The following is a 13,214-nucleotide window of genomic DNA, read 5'->3' as shown; positions in this document are numbered from 1 at the left end:
GTGAAAAAAAAGGTAAAAAATAAAAAAAAAATTTCATCATTTTTGATAAAATGAGTATAGTAATGTACCAACAGGAATGCTTCTGCCCATTAGATAATTTAGTAATTTATTATTACTTTATTATTCCTGGCTTCATTGCTTTCTGTCCTGATCGATAATGCTATTATGAAAAATTCACCGAAAAAAGGAAATTAGCCAGAACATTAATCACACTGCCTGGATAATACGGAAATCAATTTTTCATAATAACTTTGGTAACTACGCCACAAACATTCTTACATTTCCTAATAGAAAAGATAATAGAAAGTTTAGGAGTGATTGCCAAAATGACAAAGTTTATTTACCCGTCAAAAGTATTACAACTGATCAACTGATAAATCGATCGTTAGATAGAGCTGATAATTAGCATTTTAACATTTTTTTTAATAGAAAATAAAATTTTCTTTATTCTTATACCGCATCATCTTCAAGGGGGGGAAAAAAAAAGCGGAACAATAAATACATTTTTCGATAATGTCAAACTGTGACTGTCAAAATTGAAATTATTAAATTGCAATAAATTCATATCTGTCAATGAGGAAGTAACTGAAAAAGTACCGATTAATAATGATTGCAGCAGATTGCTATCTCGGAGAAAATATTCTTCTAAATGAAATTATAAAGAAATGGTTAATGCAGGTTGACAATCCCAGCATGAATAAATTTTAGATATTAATTATCTATTAAAATGGAAACTTTATCATACGCTTTTCAAGCATTGATTAAAATCGAAATTATTTGTAGATTTTTTAAAATGAAACATTGTCTATAATGTTGAAAATATGTTGCATGATCGTAGATTAATTAAATTTTGATAGAAAATAATTATGACTGATTGATTTTTCATATGTTCTATTCGAAATTCTCAAAATTTTCTTGTTAACATAACCAGAAAAAATTTATTAATTATTATAAAATTTCTAATAAGTATCTGAAAAAAGAAACATGAGCAGTTATGCTTTTTTATTCAAATTTTGCATTGTATGAAATTTGTAACTGAAACTTTTGAATTTACGATTATTTCTTTCAGAATTAATTCTCTGTCTCATTTAAACAGCAAATTCTATCATCTTATCATTATCACTTGTTACTCTTATTCTAACAATACTTGGCTATTAATATTTCATATGCTGGCATATATATCCTTAGATGATATGCGTAAAAATACATCATTATCCTTAGCTAAGATTAACAATAACTATGTTGTTAGGTTAACGGCACATATGACTCTTTCCAATACTTTGATTAATGCATTACGCAAATTATTGCCATTATTGAAATGTGAAATGAAATATAAAGTAAGATAAAATCTTATTTTATTGGTATATTACTGATAGGTATATTATATTTATATAATTTTTACTTTGAAACATTTTAAGTTTGAACAAATTTAATCCATTTTTTTTCTAAAAAAAGTTTATTTTTTTGTAAAGAAAATTTCGAAATTTCAGGAACAAGGTGCAGTATGTGAATTCTTTTGGAAGACAACACTTGTCAGTTATCCAATATCACTTGCAGCACAGACCTCTTCAGTATGGACCTGTGTGGCTATCACTGTTGATCGGTAAAATTTTCATAAAAATATTCAATGATTATTTTTAATTTTTTATTTGCATTAATGAAATAAAAATTCTGTATAATTGAATATGTATTAAATAGAAAATCTTTAAATTATAGGCTTTTTCTACAAAAACCATTGCTAGTGATAAGAAAAAAAAATTTTTTTTTCATCTTATGATTGAAAATTTCGAAATTGATAGTTTTGTCTATATGATATGCACAAAAATTGGAGGAAATGCTTGTTATCAGTTTCTTGGCAAGTACAAATAAATTATCCAATTCGAAAGATAAATATTTTGTAGGTACTTAGCTGTAAAATATCCACTACAAACCCGAATGTGGTGTTCAACATCACGTGCTAAATTGGTCTTATCAGTAATAGCAACAGTATCATTTGTTTACAAATTACCATCACTCTTCGAATTAACTCTAGACGAATGTGGCCGTTTGACTCCAACGCCATTACGTACCAACGGCCTTTATATTGTTCTATATAATACTTACGGTTATTTGTTACTACTGATTATCATTCCTTGGACAACAATGATTGTCTTAAATGTTATTGTTATCCAATCAGTACAACAAGCATACCGTATCCGTCGTGCTATGATCAGTCGTACCTCGAATCCGGATGAGAGAGAACGACGCTGTACAATCATGGCTTTTGTAATGATTTTAACATTTATTGCTTGTAATTTAATGGCTGGTATTAATCACATTATTGAAGCATTCTTTGCTGAATATTCCCAATTTTTTCGCTTACGTTTACCGATCGGAAATTTATTAGTATGTGTTAACAGGTTTGTTACTTTCTTCCTCTTCATTACTGCAATTTACCTTTTGGGAATATACTTAATTTAGTCTCATATTTTAATTGACATATACAGATACAACCAATGCTTGCTAAGTCTTCCGTCTCTCATTAGTTGGAATGTTATCGTTTAGGTAAATCCTTTTACTCAATTGATTTCTTTTTCAAAAAAAAAAAAGATATTTCCAAAATTTTCTTTGATTTTAGTGCTTCAAATATTTTTATTTATTCAATATTTGGCCATAAATTTCGGCGGATTTGTGTAGCCCTTTTGTGTCCTTGCATTGTCAATCGTAATTACAAACGGATGAAAGCGCTTGGACTTAATGAATTAACAAATCAGATGTGGAACAAACTTTCGAATCACACTGCACAGGCAATTTTTGGTTACAATGTTGATTATTTCGATTACCATAATAATATTTGGAAGATGATAAGAAATATCTTTCATTGAAATTAGATTTATTTCCATGGAATTATAAAAAAAGCATTCAAATTTAAATGATACAAAGTTTTAAAACCTTTTTTTTGATATTTATTGAAATAATTAATAGTTTTATAATTCCATCACTAGGTTTTTTCTAAATGAAACAAATTGAAGAAAAAAAAATCACGGCGTAATTTTTAGTACAATATCATTTTGATAGGTAAAGTTATAAAGGTAAGTTTTGAAAATAGACTTGAAGATGGGACGCAAAATTTCAAATATCGCAACTGAATTGTTGAAAAAATCTGATTAAAAATTTAACTTGTATATTTGCGTCATTTTTCCATTTAAATTTAAATTTAAAAAAGAATTAAAATTAAGAAAAGGAAAGGCCAATATCATTATCAATGCTTCTAAGTTAAAATGAATGTAATATTAAATTTGGAAGGGAAAACTATCACTTATTACTGTATGAAAGCAATGTTTCATTGAAACAAATAGTTTCATTTTAAGAGGCAATAACACTTAAATTTATTACTTGTCACAATGAAGCATATCGGAGGAGGTAGCGATATGGAACATGAACAACATTCAACATTCAAAAGGTTGTAACTGAATTGACCTTTGATACTTACTAATTGCTTCATTGCAGGAATCTTTTGTTGAGCAAAGGAATCAACGTATTTCAAAAATCGCAAAAAGCTGTCAGGAAGAAAAATTTGCTGGACCTAATACCATTACGGAAACTTTGGTTGGAAATGTTAAATATGACGTGCTGGTGAAAAGTTTATGAGAATGATCTGAAATGTCTCAGGCATGGAACTACTTCGTATTTCTGTACTTCATACTTCTCCACTTGATAGTATTATTTTATTTCTCTTGTTGCTATTGTTATTACCTATAATTACTGTAAAACATGTTAGCAACATATAATAAGTGCCTACGACATAGTTCTAACCATTTGAATTATTTATGGAGAAAAAATTTGAAAACTAAGTTGATGGTTGGTTCTTTACATTGGACTCATTTTTTTTTTAAATGAGAAATTGAAGTTTAATTTGGCATTTGAGAAAGATATTATAAATAAGCAGTTTAAGCATTCTTACATATTATTAAATTAGATATATCATATCTAAAAATAAGCCTATCAATTGAATTGAAAGCTCTTCAATGCTTTTGACGACATGAAAAAGATTAGTAGATCGGGAAAGCAATTACAGCAATAGTGCTGACAGCGCTTTTGTCGTGAGATTATAATAAATAAAACACATTTCCTCAGCTATCGAGCAAAGTTTAGCCGTATGGAATTATAGGACGAAAATGCTCCAAACATGAGTGAAAATGTTTGCTGCGGAAACAGTCTGACCTGAAAATATTTTTTCAAATTTTGACATTATTGTATATTACTTTAATTGAAATTGATCATTTCTAATATCTTCTTTTAGCAACACTCTAAAAGGTTTACTTAACTAATCTTTAATTTGGAAATGTAAAAAAGGGAAAATTTTCATTTCAAACCTGCAATCGGCCCTCGTATTCGGATATTGATGTGAATACATTTCATGACAAATTTCGCATACTCGATCCATAATAATATGTAACTGCTCATCGTTGTAAATCAAACAGCCTGGTTTCGAGGTTGTCGAAGTGGTAAACATCCGAGCATTATGCAAAAATGAGATACATTCCATAACTAATGCGGTATCCAGAAAAAGTATCAGCAATTTATGACTTCCCATTGTGGTGTTATTCCGGTTGCTGCGTTATTTCCATAAACAGTGATGATGATATCGCGATATCAATTATTAGACCTCTTAAAAAATGGGACGGGATGATGTAACTGAATAACCCCTTCCCCAAATGCCAATGCCGACCGAGCTATTTCGGGAATGTATGGAATGTTTTACAATGCAAACGGTTTAAGAAGTTCAGTTCCCAATACACCGAGTATTCGCATCCCTTTTGGTTATCTTTCTGTTCCTCATTTAACCACCCCTTTCTCTTTTCCTTCTTCCTCTTACCATTCCTTTACCTTTAGTAAATTTATTTACAGTTATGAGCAACTTTCATCGAAATGTCATCTTTTCATAATTGGAGATTACTCTCGAGATATATTTAATTTCCTATTACATTAAAAAATTTAATCAAAAATTTTATGTGAAAAATGAAATTTTTAATTGGATTATGACGTAGTTACTTACGTCTATCATTGCTGTTATTAAAGGTAAAAGCAAAGAGGACAGTAACATTGATAGTGAAAAAGTTGCACTGATAAACATCGATGTGCACATTTGGGATCAAAATCAGTGTCGCCTAAAATCTCATCGTCAACTGTATGATTCAACAATTCAAGTAAAATTGATGAATCAAAAATCGAATGGATAGATTAAGAAAATGCTAACGTTTGACCTATGCAATATCCTATTGATTAGGCAAAAATTAGTATTTGTTATGATAATCATTTGTATTGTATATGTATATTGTCATTCGATTTGTGATAAATTTCACTTTTACAATCATCTTTGATAGTTTTTTTTCAAAATATTTTTTCATTTTTTTTTTTCATTTTGATTGAATTTCTGCGTCACTTCGGATAGCATTGATTTGGAGCGATTGAAGCAAACAACAAAACAATAACAATAACGGAAGGAAATGGGTGATGAGAATTGCATTGAGCTTGTTTAAAGCTACTCAAAATAGTGAGGCTCATCGTCAAAAGAGGCCAAACTGATCCATACATCTATGAATGGTTGAATTCAATCGAATTTTAAGACTAACTAGGGAAAAAGATGGGCGTGGCAAGCATACCAATCTTAAGCCTTTTCACTCTTTCTGTGTCATTTTCATTTTTAGTCAATATGCTATGATTCAAACTACTTTCAATCATCGATGTCATTCAATTCGCCTTTGTCAATCACAGTTAGCTTTAGCGCCTTCATTGATATTATTATTATCATTATCACACTGATTGCTTTTACTCTTCTTGCCGGTATGTCACCTTTTTTTTTTTTGCTTATTTCCTCTCTCTTCTTCTCTTCTCTTCTCTCTCTCTCTCCAGTCTACTTTTTTTTCAAATAAAAATTTATAATCCGTAAAAATTTTTTTCTGCTGCAAATTTTAGCAAACTTTTAAAGCAACTAAAAATTTTTTTAAAAAAAAAGTCAAATATCAAATATGGATAAACTTTCAAAAGCAACAATAATAAATGGATGAGAAAAGTATGAATAAATGATAAATGTCAACTTCTCTTGTTTATAACCATTCCACTTCAACTTCTATCTCTTAAATTATCTCCTTTTTCATTTTATTTCATTTCATTACCTTTTTTTAAACACTTTTTTTTCTAATTACAAAATATCTTAACATCTCGTTACATTTCCTTTGTAAAATTTCATTTATCCTTATTTACATCCCTTTCACAATGATACAATGTTATCTTTTTTCCCGGATAATTTACTTTACATCTTCCAAGCAAGACATTCATTTATTTTAGCTTTTTTCTTTCTTTTTATTTTACAGTAAATTATCATCATCATACATATATATATATATATATATATATATATGAAATATTATACTTAATAAGCTAAGCGAGCAGTGAAAACTTAACTGCAGTTTAATCAAACGATTTATTAGATATAATACCGAATGTTTGCAAAGAAAAAAAGAAAAATGAAAAGGAAAAAAGGCGAAATTTAATTTAGATCATACTAAATATCCAGCATATGTTTCAGTCTATTTTTCCATAACAACCACATATTCCCTTTAGAATTATTCGAATAAATGGATGCATTTATCTTTCCTTTCAAACATTTACTCTCTCATAATTAGCTAAATATCTAAAATAAGTAATATTTAAAGGAATAATTTTTTCTCTCACAAAGAGAAAAAATATGATGAGAAAAAAAAAGAAAAAAAAAGCTGTGAGGAATGGCGAAAATAAGGGCAAACCTTTCTGTTATCTCTTTGCGTGAAGCCTAAAGCCTAGTGAAAGTTGAATTCCCTTATTTAGAGGCCAAAAAGATGAGATATTTGAGCTATGTAATGTACAGCTCTCATGCTACATTTTTTTTTATTTTTAAAAGAAAAATAAAAGAATGAAAGTCGAAATAAATGAATGACAAAGGCAAAGTTCAGTTTCATAAAACAAAAAGAAAAAAAAACATGTCACCATCTTTTAATTATAAAATAATTAATTTTATCTTTCTCAACTACTAATACTTCTAAAACAACACATGCAAAGTTTTTGTGGGCAAAAAAAAAAAACGATGCTAAAGGAAAGAAAACTTGAACTGAAAAAGATATAACAAAAATAAATTAGAATCAAGTATTTCAGTGTTACATAGTTTGAATGCACTTTCTTTTACCATAACAAATCATACTGACCAATTAATTGATGAACTTATTTACTTAAAAGTTGGCAGACCTTTAGAATAGCAGCACTATTATCATCATTTTAATAATTAAGGGCTGGCTCTTCAAATAAATCAATGAATTCAAACGTGAAGGAAATTTTTTTTTTTATTTATTGTAAACAGCGATTTAGATTTTCACTTCTAATTTTTCCATAATTAATTAAGGTGTGGTAACAGGAGCTAAGTGCTCAAATTTATTACGTCTTGAGCCACCACCTCTTAACAATAGTCGATATGTGGTTCGAGTTGATCGTAAATTTCGGATTTCTTGCATCTGCCAACAGGCGTCTATAAACTGCTTGCATCTTGCATGGCGGAATGAATTTGGTCGTAAAATAGACGGTGAATCTTCTAATAGGTAATAATATTGTTTTGATCTTAATGGATATTCATAAGCTGGTTTTATTTTACTCTCTAATAAATTACGATATAACTTGATAAGGTGTTAAATTACTTCCACACTTCAATACATCATTTCATCACTTAGCATAATTCAGTGGAATGATATTAGATAAAATTTCATTGTTTTATTTCGACTTATGTCTTTTTGCTATCTAACAAGTTTAAGGTGAAACGTTTTATCACGCTTGACGCCAAAATATTACTTTGAAGTAATTACCACAAAAGTTGTAATTTACATATTATATAATCAATCATTCACTTCATCGTGTGTCTAATTTGAATCATACAATTCATAATTTCTTACACATGTACTTTTAGCTTGTTTACCGTTGAGTTACGAGAGCATGATTCAATGTACAAAAAATTATCGTTAGTATTCACCCAAATTGCAAAACGTGATACCGGATTCTATAAATGTGTTGCCAGGAATTCCAGAAGGATGTCGGCCTACTGGAAAGTGGAAATCATCGTCGTCGGTATTAAATTTCCAATTTGATATGCAATATGTAGTGAAAAAGATGATCGAATTAATTGCTGTTGAAAATTTTCCAACGGTGAAATGCTTTCAGATGCAATTCGTTGGAAAGAAAGCAATGATGTTGTTGGAGGGATGTTCGGCGAATCGTTAACCATCGATTGCGGATCCATCGGAAATCCACAACCTGAAACATATATTACGAATCATAAAGGATTTCCACTTAATGGTTTATCGTAGCTTCATCATATCATATTTTTAACAGCATGAAATGAATCCTGATATTAAACTAAATTGAAATTGTTCACTAAGTAGGATATAAATCATTTGAATTTGTTTCTATGGATTAATTGTCTTAAGCATCAATGTTTGTTAGCGAAAGAGTTGAGAGAAGATTAAAAATTTTATACGATTAAATGAAATAGAAAAATCTAATAGATCTGATCTATTGACTACTATTCTTGCATCATGCACTTTTAATTAATTATTATTTTTCATATATTACTTGATAAGTTGAAATCATTAACACCAACTGATTTGATTTAAAATAAAATCAGAACAAGTTTACATCAAATATTGAATTTAATTCTAACCTTTTCAATATTTATATTTGTAGAGACTTTGTTCGTTATTGCTGGATCAGAAGTAACTGTCAATAAGCTTACAAATGTATACCAAGATACTATCATCAACTGCTTATCGGTTCAAGAATTCGAGAAGTATGATGCAACGGTTGTTGAACAGCACGAAATTCGTTTGGACGTTTGGTGTTCGTGTTCGACATTTTTTTCAATTTATTTTTTAAAATCAAAAGGAAAGAAATTTCCTTCTATAATTATCGTCATTTTTTATAAACGTAAAAGTAGAAGACAAAAAAGAAAAAAATGATGACGATTACGTGAATGGTAGTATTTTAGCTTTGAAGTCATCATACTCATAGGAACATCTTAATCAGAATGAACAATTTCAGCGTCTCCGGAATTCAGCAAACCGTTTGTTGAACGTTTTATTGTTCTGGATCATTTAGCTCAGATCTGTTGTAACATAACGCGTTCAAATCCACCCGCTACACATTTTCGGTATTTAAAAGGTAGTGATGAACTCTGGAACGATAGTAATCATATTATTTTGATTGATGTTTTAAATCAAAGCAGTTGTCTTAAGGTAATTTCATTTGATTAATTTTTAATTATTCCAATTGTGCACTTTTTCCTATAGGTTTAATTCCTAAATAACTTAGGATCATTGTCTATTTCTCGACATATCGATTTGCTTGCATCTTTATTATCATACGGATTATTTTAACATGATGATTATCCTTGTTAATTTGCATCATACTGTAGATTTTATCACCAACAGAATATGATTTGGGTGAATACCGATGCGAAGTGAGCAACGGAAAATCCAAGTCACAACAAACAATTACGGTTAAAGAAGCAAGTATGCAACATTTATATGACTTAATGTATTTTGCTTGGAAAAAGTTTTATTGAAATTTCTCGTCAAATTATAGCTCCACCTGGTGAAGTTCACGTTTCATTGCAAGATGTTGGAATGACTTATGTGCTATGGAAAATTGAAGAAGGATTTGGTGAACAGTTGCCAATACGACGTTATATTATAGAATATATTAAAAAATCTATTCTAGATCAAGTATGTGATTTCTTCTTTTATCAAAAAAAAAATTTAATGAATTTTCAATTCTTGCTCTTCCCTTTTCATCGTGTAATGCCAGAATATTCAAGGCATTTTATAAGTTTTTACTTCTTTATTCCAAAAAAAAAAAATTGACAAAAAATTTTCATACCTTAAATTAATGATTAATTTTAGGGTCATGATGAAATCAGAGAAAATAATCGTGTTTGGTTCGCGCATGCTGTCAAAATGGATGTACATTTAAGTAAGTTTGATCGATTTTTTTTTTGAAACAAAAATACAAAGATGTTTTATAAACTTTTTTATATAAAACTAAGCAAAGAAAGTTATAAATTGAATCAAGTAAACGATCATACTACATACCATGTTCTATACATAATGCCATATTTTATTTATTAAATTTATCATCATTTATAGATGAAGATGGACTATACGAAGTTGGTGGATTACGTCAAGGAACAACATATATATTCAGATTTGCAGCGGAAAATGAAGCTGGAATTGGTGATACTGTTACTGTGGCTGTAAAAACAACTTCAAGAGTTAAATTATCGAAGCTTACACGATCTGCTTCATCATTTCATCAACAATTGATACTTATTGCTTTTTTCCTTCACTTTTTTCCTATATGGTAACTTTGAGGAATTCAAAAATATATCCTTTGTAAAATAACAATAATTTCAATTAAAGAAAAAAAGAATTTCTCATAAATTTGGCAAAATTATACGTTGTACACGACTTTATCATTTCTATGATAATTCTGTTTTCCTAAATCTTTTTCATCGACAAATATTAGTGTCATTAGATTTTTTTCTTTTTTTGCACCGTAGATTACTGACCAAAAACGATTACTTGATGTGAACCAGTTTTTTGGTTATATTTTATTCGGGAATTAAGGAACTGTAAGCATTTTTGGAAACCGGTTCATTTGAAAATTTTCGTCTTAAACCAACATACAAATGCCAAAAAAAAAAAAAAAATCATTTCATTTGTGATACTAATCTTTCAAGAAAGTATCGTTTATTTCTTCATGGTTTAACGCTTCCTGATTTTATTATCCAATCATTGTTATCAGTATCATGCAGCTTATTATCTCATTTGCTCATTTCGACTATTCCTTAACTTACTCTTTCATTAGCAATAAAATATATTTTTAGTAACAGTTTTAAATCGAGCGCAATTATTAAAACCGCTTTGTTACTGGAAAAAAAATTGTTTTCGGAAATGCTTTTAGTTTCAGTTTCACATTTTTTTTTTCATAGAACTAAAATGAAAACTGGTTCACGAGGAGGAGTTATTGCTAGTTGATACCAATAAATTATATTTCATTTTACGAGATAATACTGGTGAACAAAAACAACTTGTTGAAAAATTCCAAAATTCATGTTATTTATCCTTGTAGATAATCTATTTAAGAATTTAAAATGTGAATTATGTGTAAATGAATATTCACCAATTATTGTAGCCGTAATAAGCATGCTGTATTATTTACTCATTCAATAAACTAAATTGTTTAACGATTTCAGCATTACATCAAGCAAATTTCCATTAAAGTATTCTTTGTCGGAAATATTTCATTCGATGTATCAAAAGTAAATTTTAATTTTAATAGAAGTTGATTGCAAATAGATTGGGTTTTTATTTTACTTTATTAATATCCTGGAGCTGTCCTTGGATTTGGACAATGATCGCATGATGCACTCGATCCACGCTTTCCGGTGATACCTTTTTTTCCAGGAAGTCCAGGACGACCATCGGATCCTGGAATACCAGGATCTCCTGGTGGACCTTGATCACCTGTAATTTAAACGAATGAAAAACCCATTTTCATTGATTCTAATTATTACATTATATAATCATGGTTTAAAGTATTCAGCAGTTCAACAGATGCGGAAATTAGTCTAACCTGATGGTCCTGGTATTCCGGGTGGACCTTGAACTCCTGGAGAACCCATTGGACCTCGTGGTCCTGAAAGTATCATATCATGCCACAGGATTTCATTCTTCACAGTTTGATTACGATCAAAATAAGTTATTCTTTAAGCAACTTTAAAATTCCGTTCAAAACAGTTTCAAAGATTATTTCAAAAAGAAAACTAAAATGAAAACATGGCATATACTCGTCATTTTAAACTTGACTGATAAAGATTGTGCTCTTGCCTGGTATACCGGGAAATCCCGGTGGTCCAGGTTGCTTAACAATATGTCCATCAACACCTGGTTGTCCTTTTGGCCCAGCTTGTCCTGGTGGACCCTAAAAAAGTTGCTGGTATAGAATTGATAGTCTTTTTTGAAGATTTTTCCGACAGAAAAAAAATATATTCTAGAACTTACTGGAGGTCCAGGAGGTCCAGGGGGTCCTGCTGGACCTCGTTCACCGCCATCAGCATTTAAGCCTGGTGTGCCAGGTAAGCCAGGTGGACCTTTAGGACCTGCAGGTCCTGGAGGACCAGCGACTCCTAGAAGCACATTACATAAATAATAAATTCGAGAATAAAGCAATATGCTCAAAAGCATTTAAAGATGTTTTTCAAATGTCAAACCTTGTGGGCATTCAAAACAGAAATCAGTTTCCTTGACAACGATCAAATCTCCATCAATCCCCGGTTCTCCATTCCTGCCTGGTAGTCCATCCATACCATCTTTCCCATCGCGACCTTTTAGCCCAGCTAGACCGGGTAATCCATATCCACATTCACAACCTGATAAAAAATACGCAGAACAACTATAATATAATTCCATCGTGGTGGTAAGATAACTTTGACCTTATTTGAATCATTGTTATCAGTTTGCTAAATATTTTAATCAACTTACACGTTGCACCAATACCACTTCTATTGAACAATTCTTGATCAAAATTTCCATCGCGTTTTTGTTTCAAATTGCTTTCAGATAATCGTTTAAAAAGCTCTATTAATCGATTCTAAAGTCAAAATTTTCATTTTTTATCACTGTGATATAAGCACAAACAAATGATATTCCTTGGAAGTAAATGATAAAAAGTACTATTACCTCTAATGCCGATTCTATATTGCGAAATCTCTTCCTAATAGATCAATATGGAAAACAAAAGTTACATATGGATTCAAATTTGCGTGAAATATGAATTTAATGTTACAGTTAAATTCAAAATTAAGATGCGTTAAACCTAGTAAAAGAAACAAGAAAAAAAAAAAAAAGCAATGCTTCCTTCTCTCATCATATTTTATTTGTCATTATTATTGAAAGAACCCTTCATCTCATAATTCTTTCCTCATTCAGCAGTTAATCTTAACAATGATTCATTATTTCTGATATATGCCATTTACTGACTGATATTATCTTGTTGCATTTATTTGCTGCAAGTGATTAATTAGTCATGCAGTTACTACTATGATAGATAACTGCAGAGAAATTACATACTGAGTAAAACAAAAAAAAAAAAAAAAC

General features: G+C 29.8%; 4 protein-coding genes across 4 annotated transcripts in view; 2 read left to right on the top strand and 2 right to left on the bottom strand.

Moving 5' to 3' along the window:
- Nucleotides 1-1,193: 1,193 nt before the first annotated feature.
- On the top strand, nt 1,194-3,692 carry LOAG_06624 (G-protein coupled receptor; the record flags this gene model as incomplete). The annotated part of the gene is made up of 5 exons (XM_020447189.1): nt 1,194-1,337; nt 1,491-1,603; nt 1,902-2,399; nt 2,618-2,786; nt 3,490-3,692. The coding sequence occupies 5 exons, from the start codon at nt 1,194-1,196 to the stop codon at nt 3,628-3,630; spliced, it is 1,065 nt and encodes a 354-aa protein (XP_020302556.1). The 3' UTR covers nt 3,631-3,692.
- A 438-nt stretch (nt 3,693-4,130) lies between these two features.
- On the bottom strand, nt 4,131-4,576 carry LOAG_06623 (hypothetical protein; the record flags this gene model as incomplete). The annotated part of the gene is made up of 2 exons (XM_003142159.1): nt 4,131-4,203; nt 4,356-4,576. The coding sequence occupies 2 exons, from the start codon at nt 4,574-4,576 to the stop codon at nt 4,131-4,133; spliced, it is 294 nt and encodes a 97-aa protein (XP_003142207.1).
- Nucleotides 4,577-5,697: 1,121 nt separating this feature from the next.
- On the top strand, nt 5,698-10,420 carry LOAG_06622 (hypothetical protein; the record flags this gene model as incomplete). Its single annotated transcript, XM_020447188.1, has 10 exons — nt 5,698-5,826; nt 7,418-7,610; nt 7,973-8,130; nt 8,224-8,358; nt 8,746-8,898; nt 9,100-9,293; nt 9,473-9,569; nt 9,643-9,782; nt 9,960-10,029; nt 10,203-10,420. The coding sequence occupies exons 1-10, from the start codon at nt 5,727-5,729 to the stop codon at nt 10,418-10,420; spliced, it is 1,458 nt and encodes a 485-aa protein (XP_020302555.1). The 5' UTR covers nt 5,698-5,726.
- A 999-nt stretch (nt 10,421-11,419) lies between these two features.
- The window catches only part of LOAG_17119 (alpha-1 type XI collagen), a gene marked incomplete at its 5' end in the record, with an annotated part of 2,783 nt that continues 988 nt past the window's right edge, over nt 11,420-13,214 (bottom strand). Inside the window, 6 exons of the mRNA XM_020449778.1 lie at nt 11,420-11,582; nt 11,692-11,754; nt 11,946-12,039; nt 12,120-12,244; nt 12,329-12,487; nt 12,600-12,708. Coding sequence (XP_020306651.1) covers nt 11,437-11,582; nt 11,692-11,754; nt 11,946-12,039; nt 12,120-12,244; nt 12,329-12,487; nt 12,600-12,708 — 696 coding nt within the window. The 3' untranslated portion in view covers nt 11,420-11,436. The remainder of the gene's footprint in view (nt 11,583-11,691; nt 11,755-11,945; nt 12,040-12,119; nt 12,245-12,328; nt 12,488-12,599; nt 12,709-13,214) is intronic.

This window comes from Loa loa (assembly GCF_000183805.2).
Source record: "Loa loa unplaced genomic scaffold supercont3.41, whole genome shotgun sequence".
In the NCBI taxonomy this organism is placed as follows: domain Eukaryota; kingdom Metazoa; phylum Nematoda; class Chromadorea; order Rhabditida; family Onchocercidae; genus Loa; species Loa loa.
The sequence above is the reverse complement of the archived record's forward strand: the minus strand, read 5'-3'. Positions and strand labels throughout refer to the sequence as shown.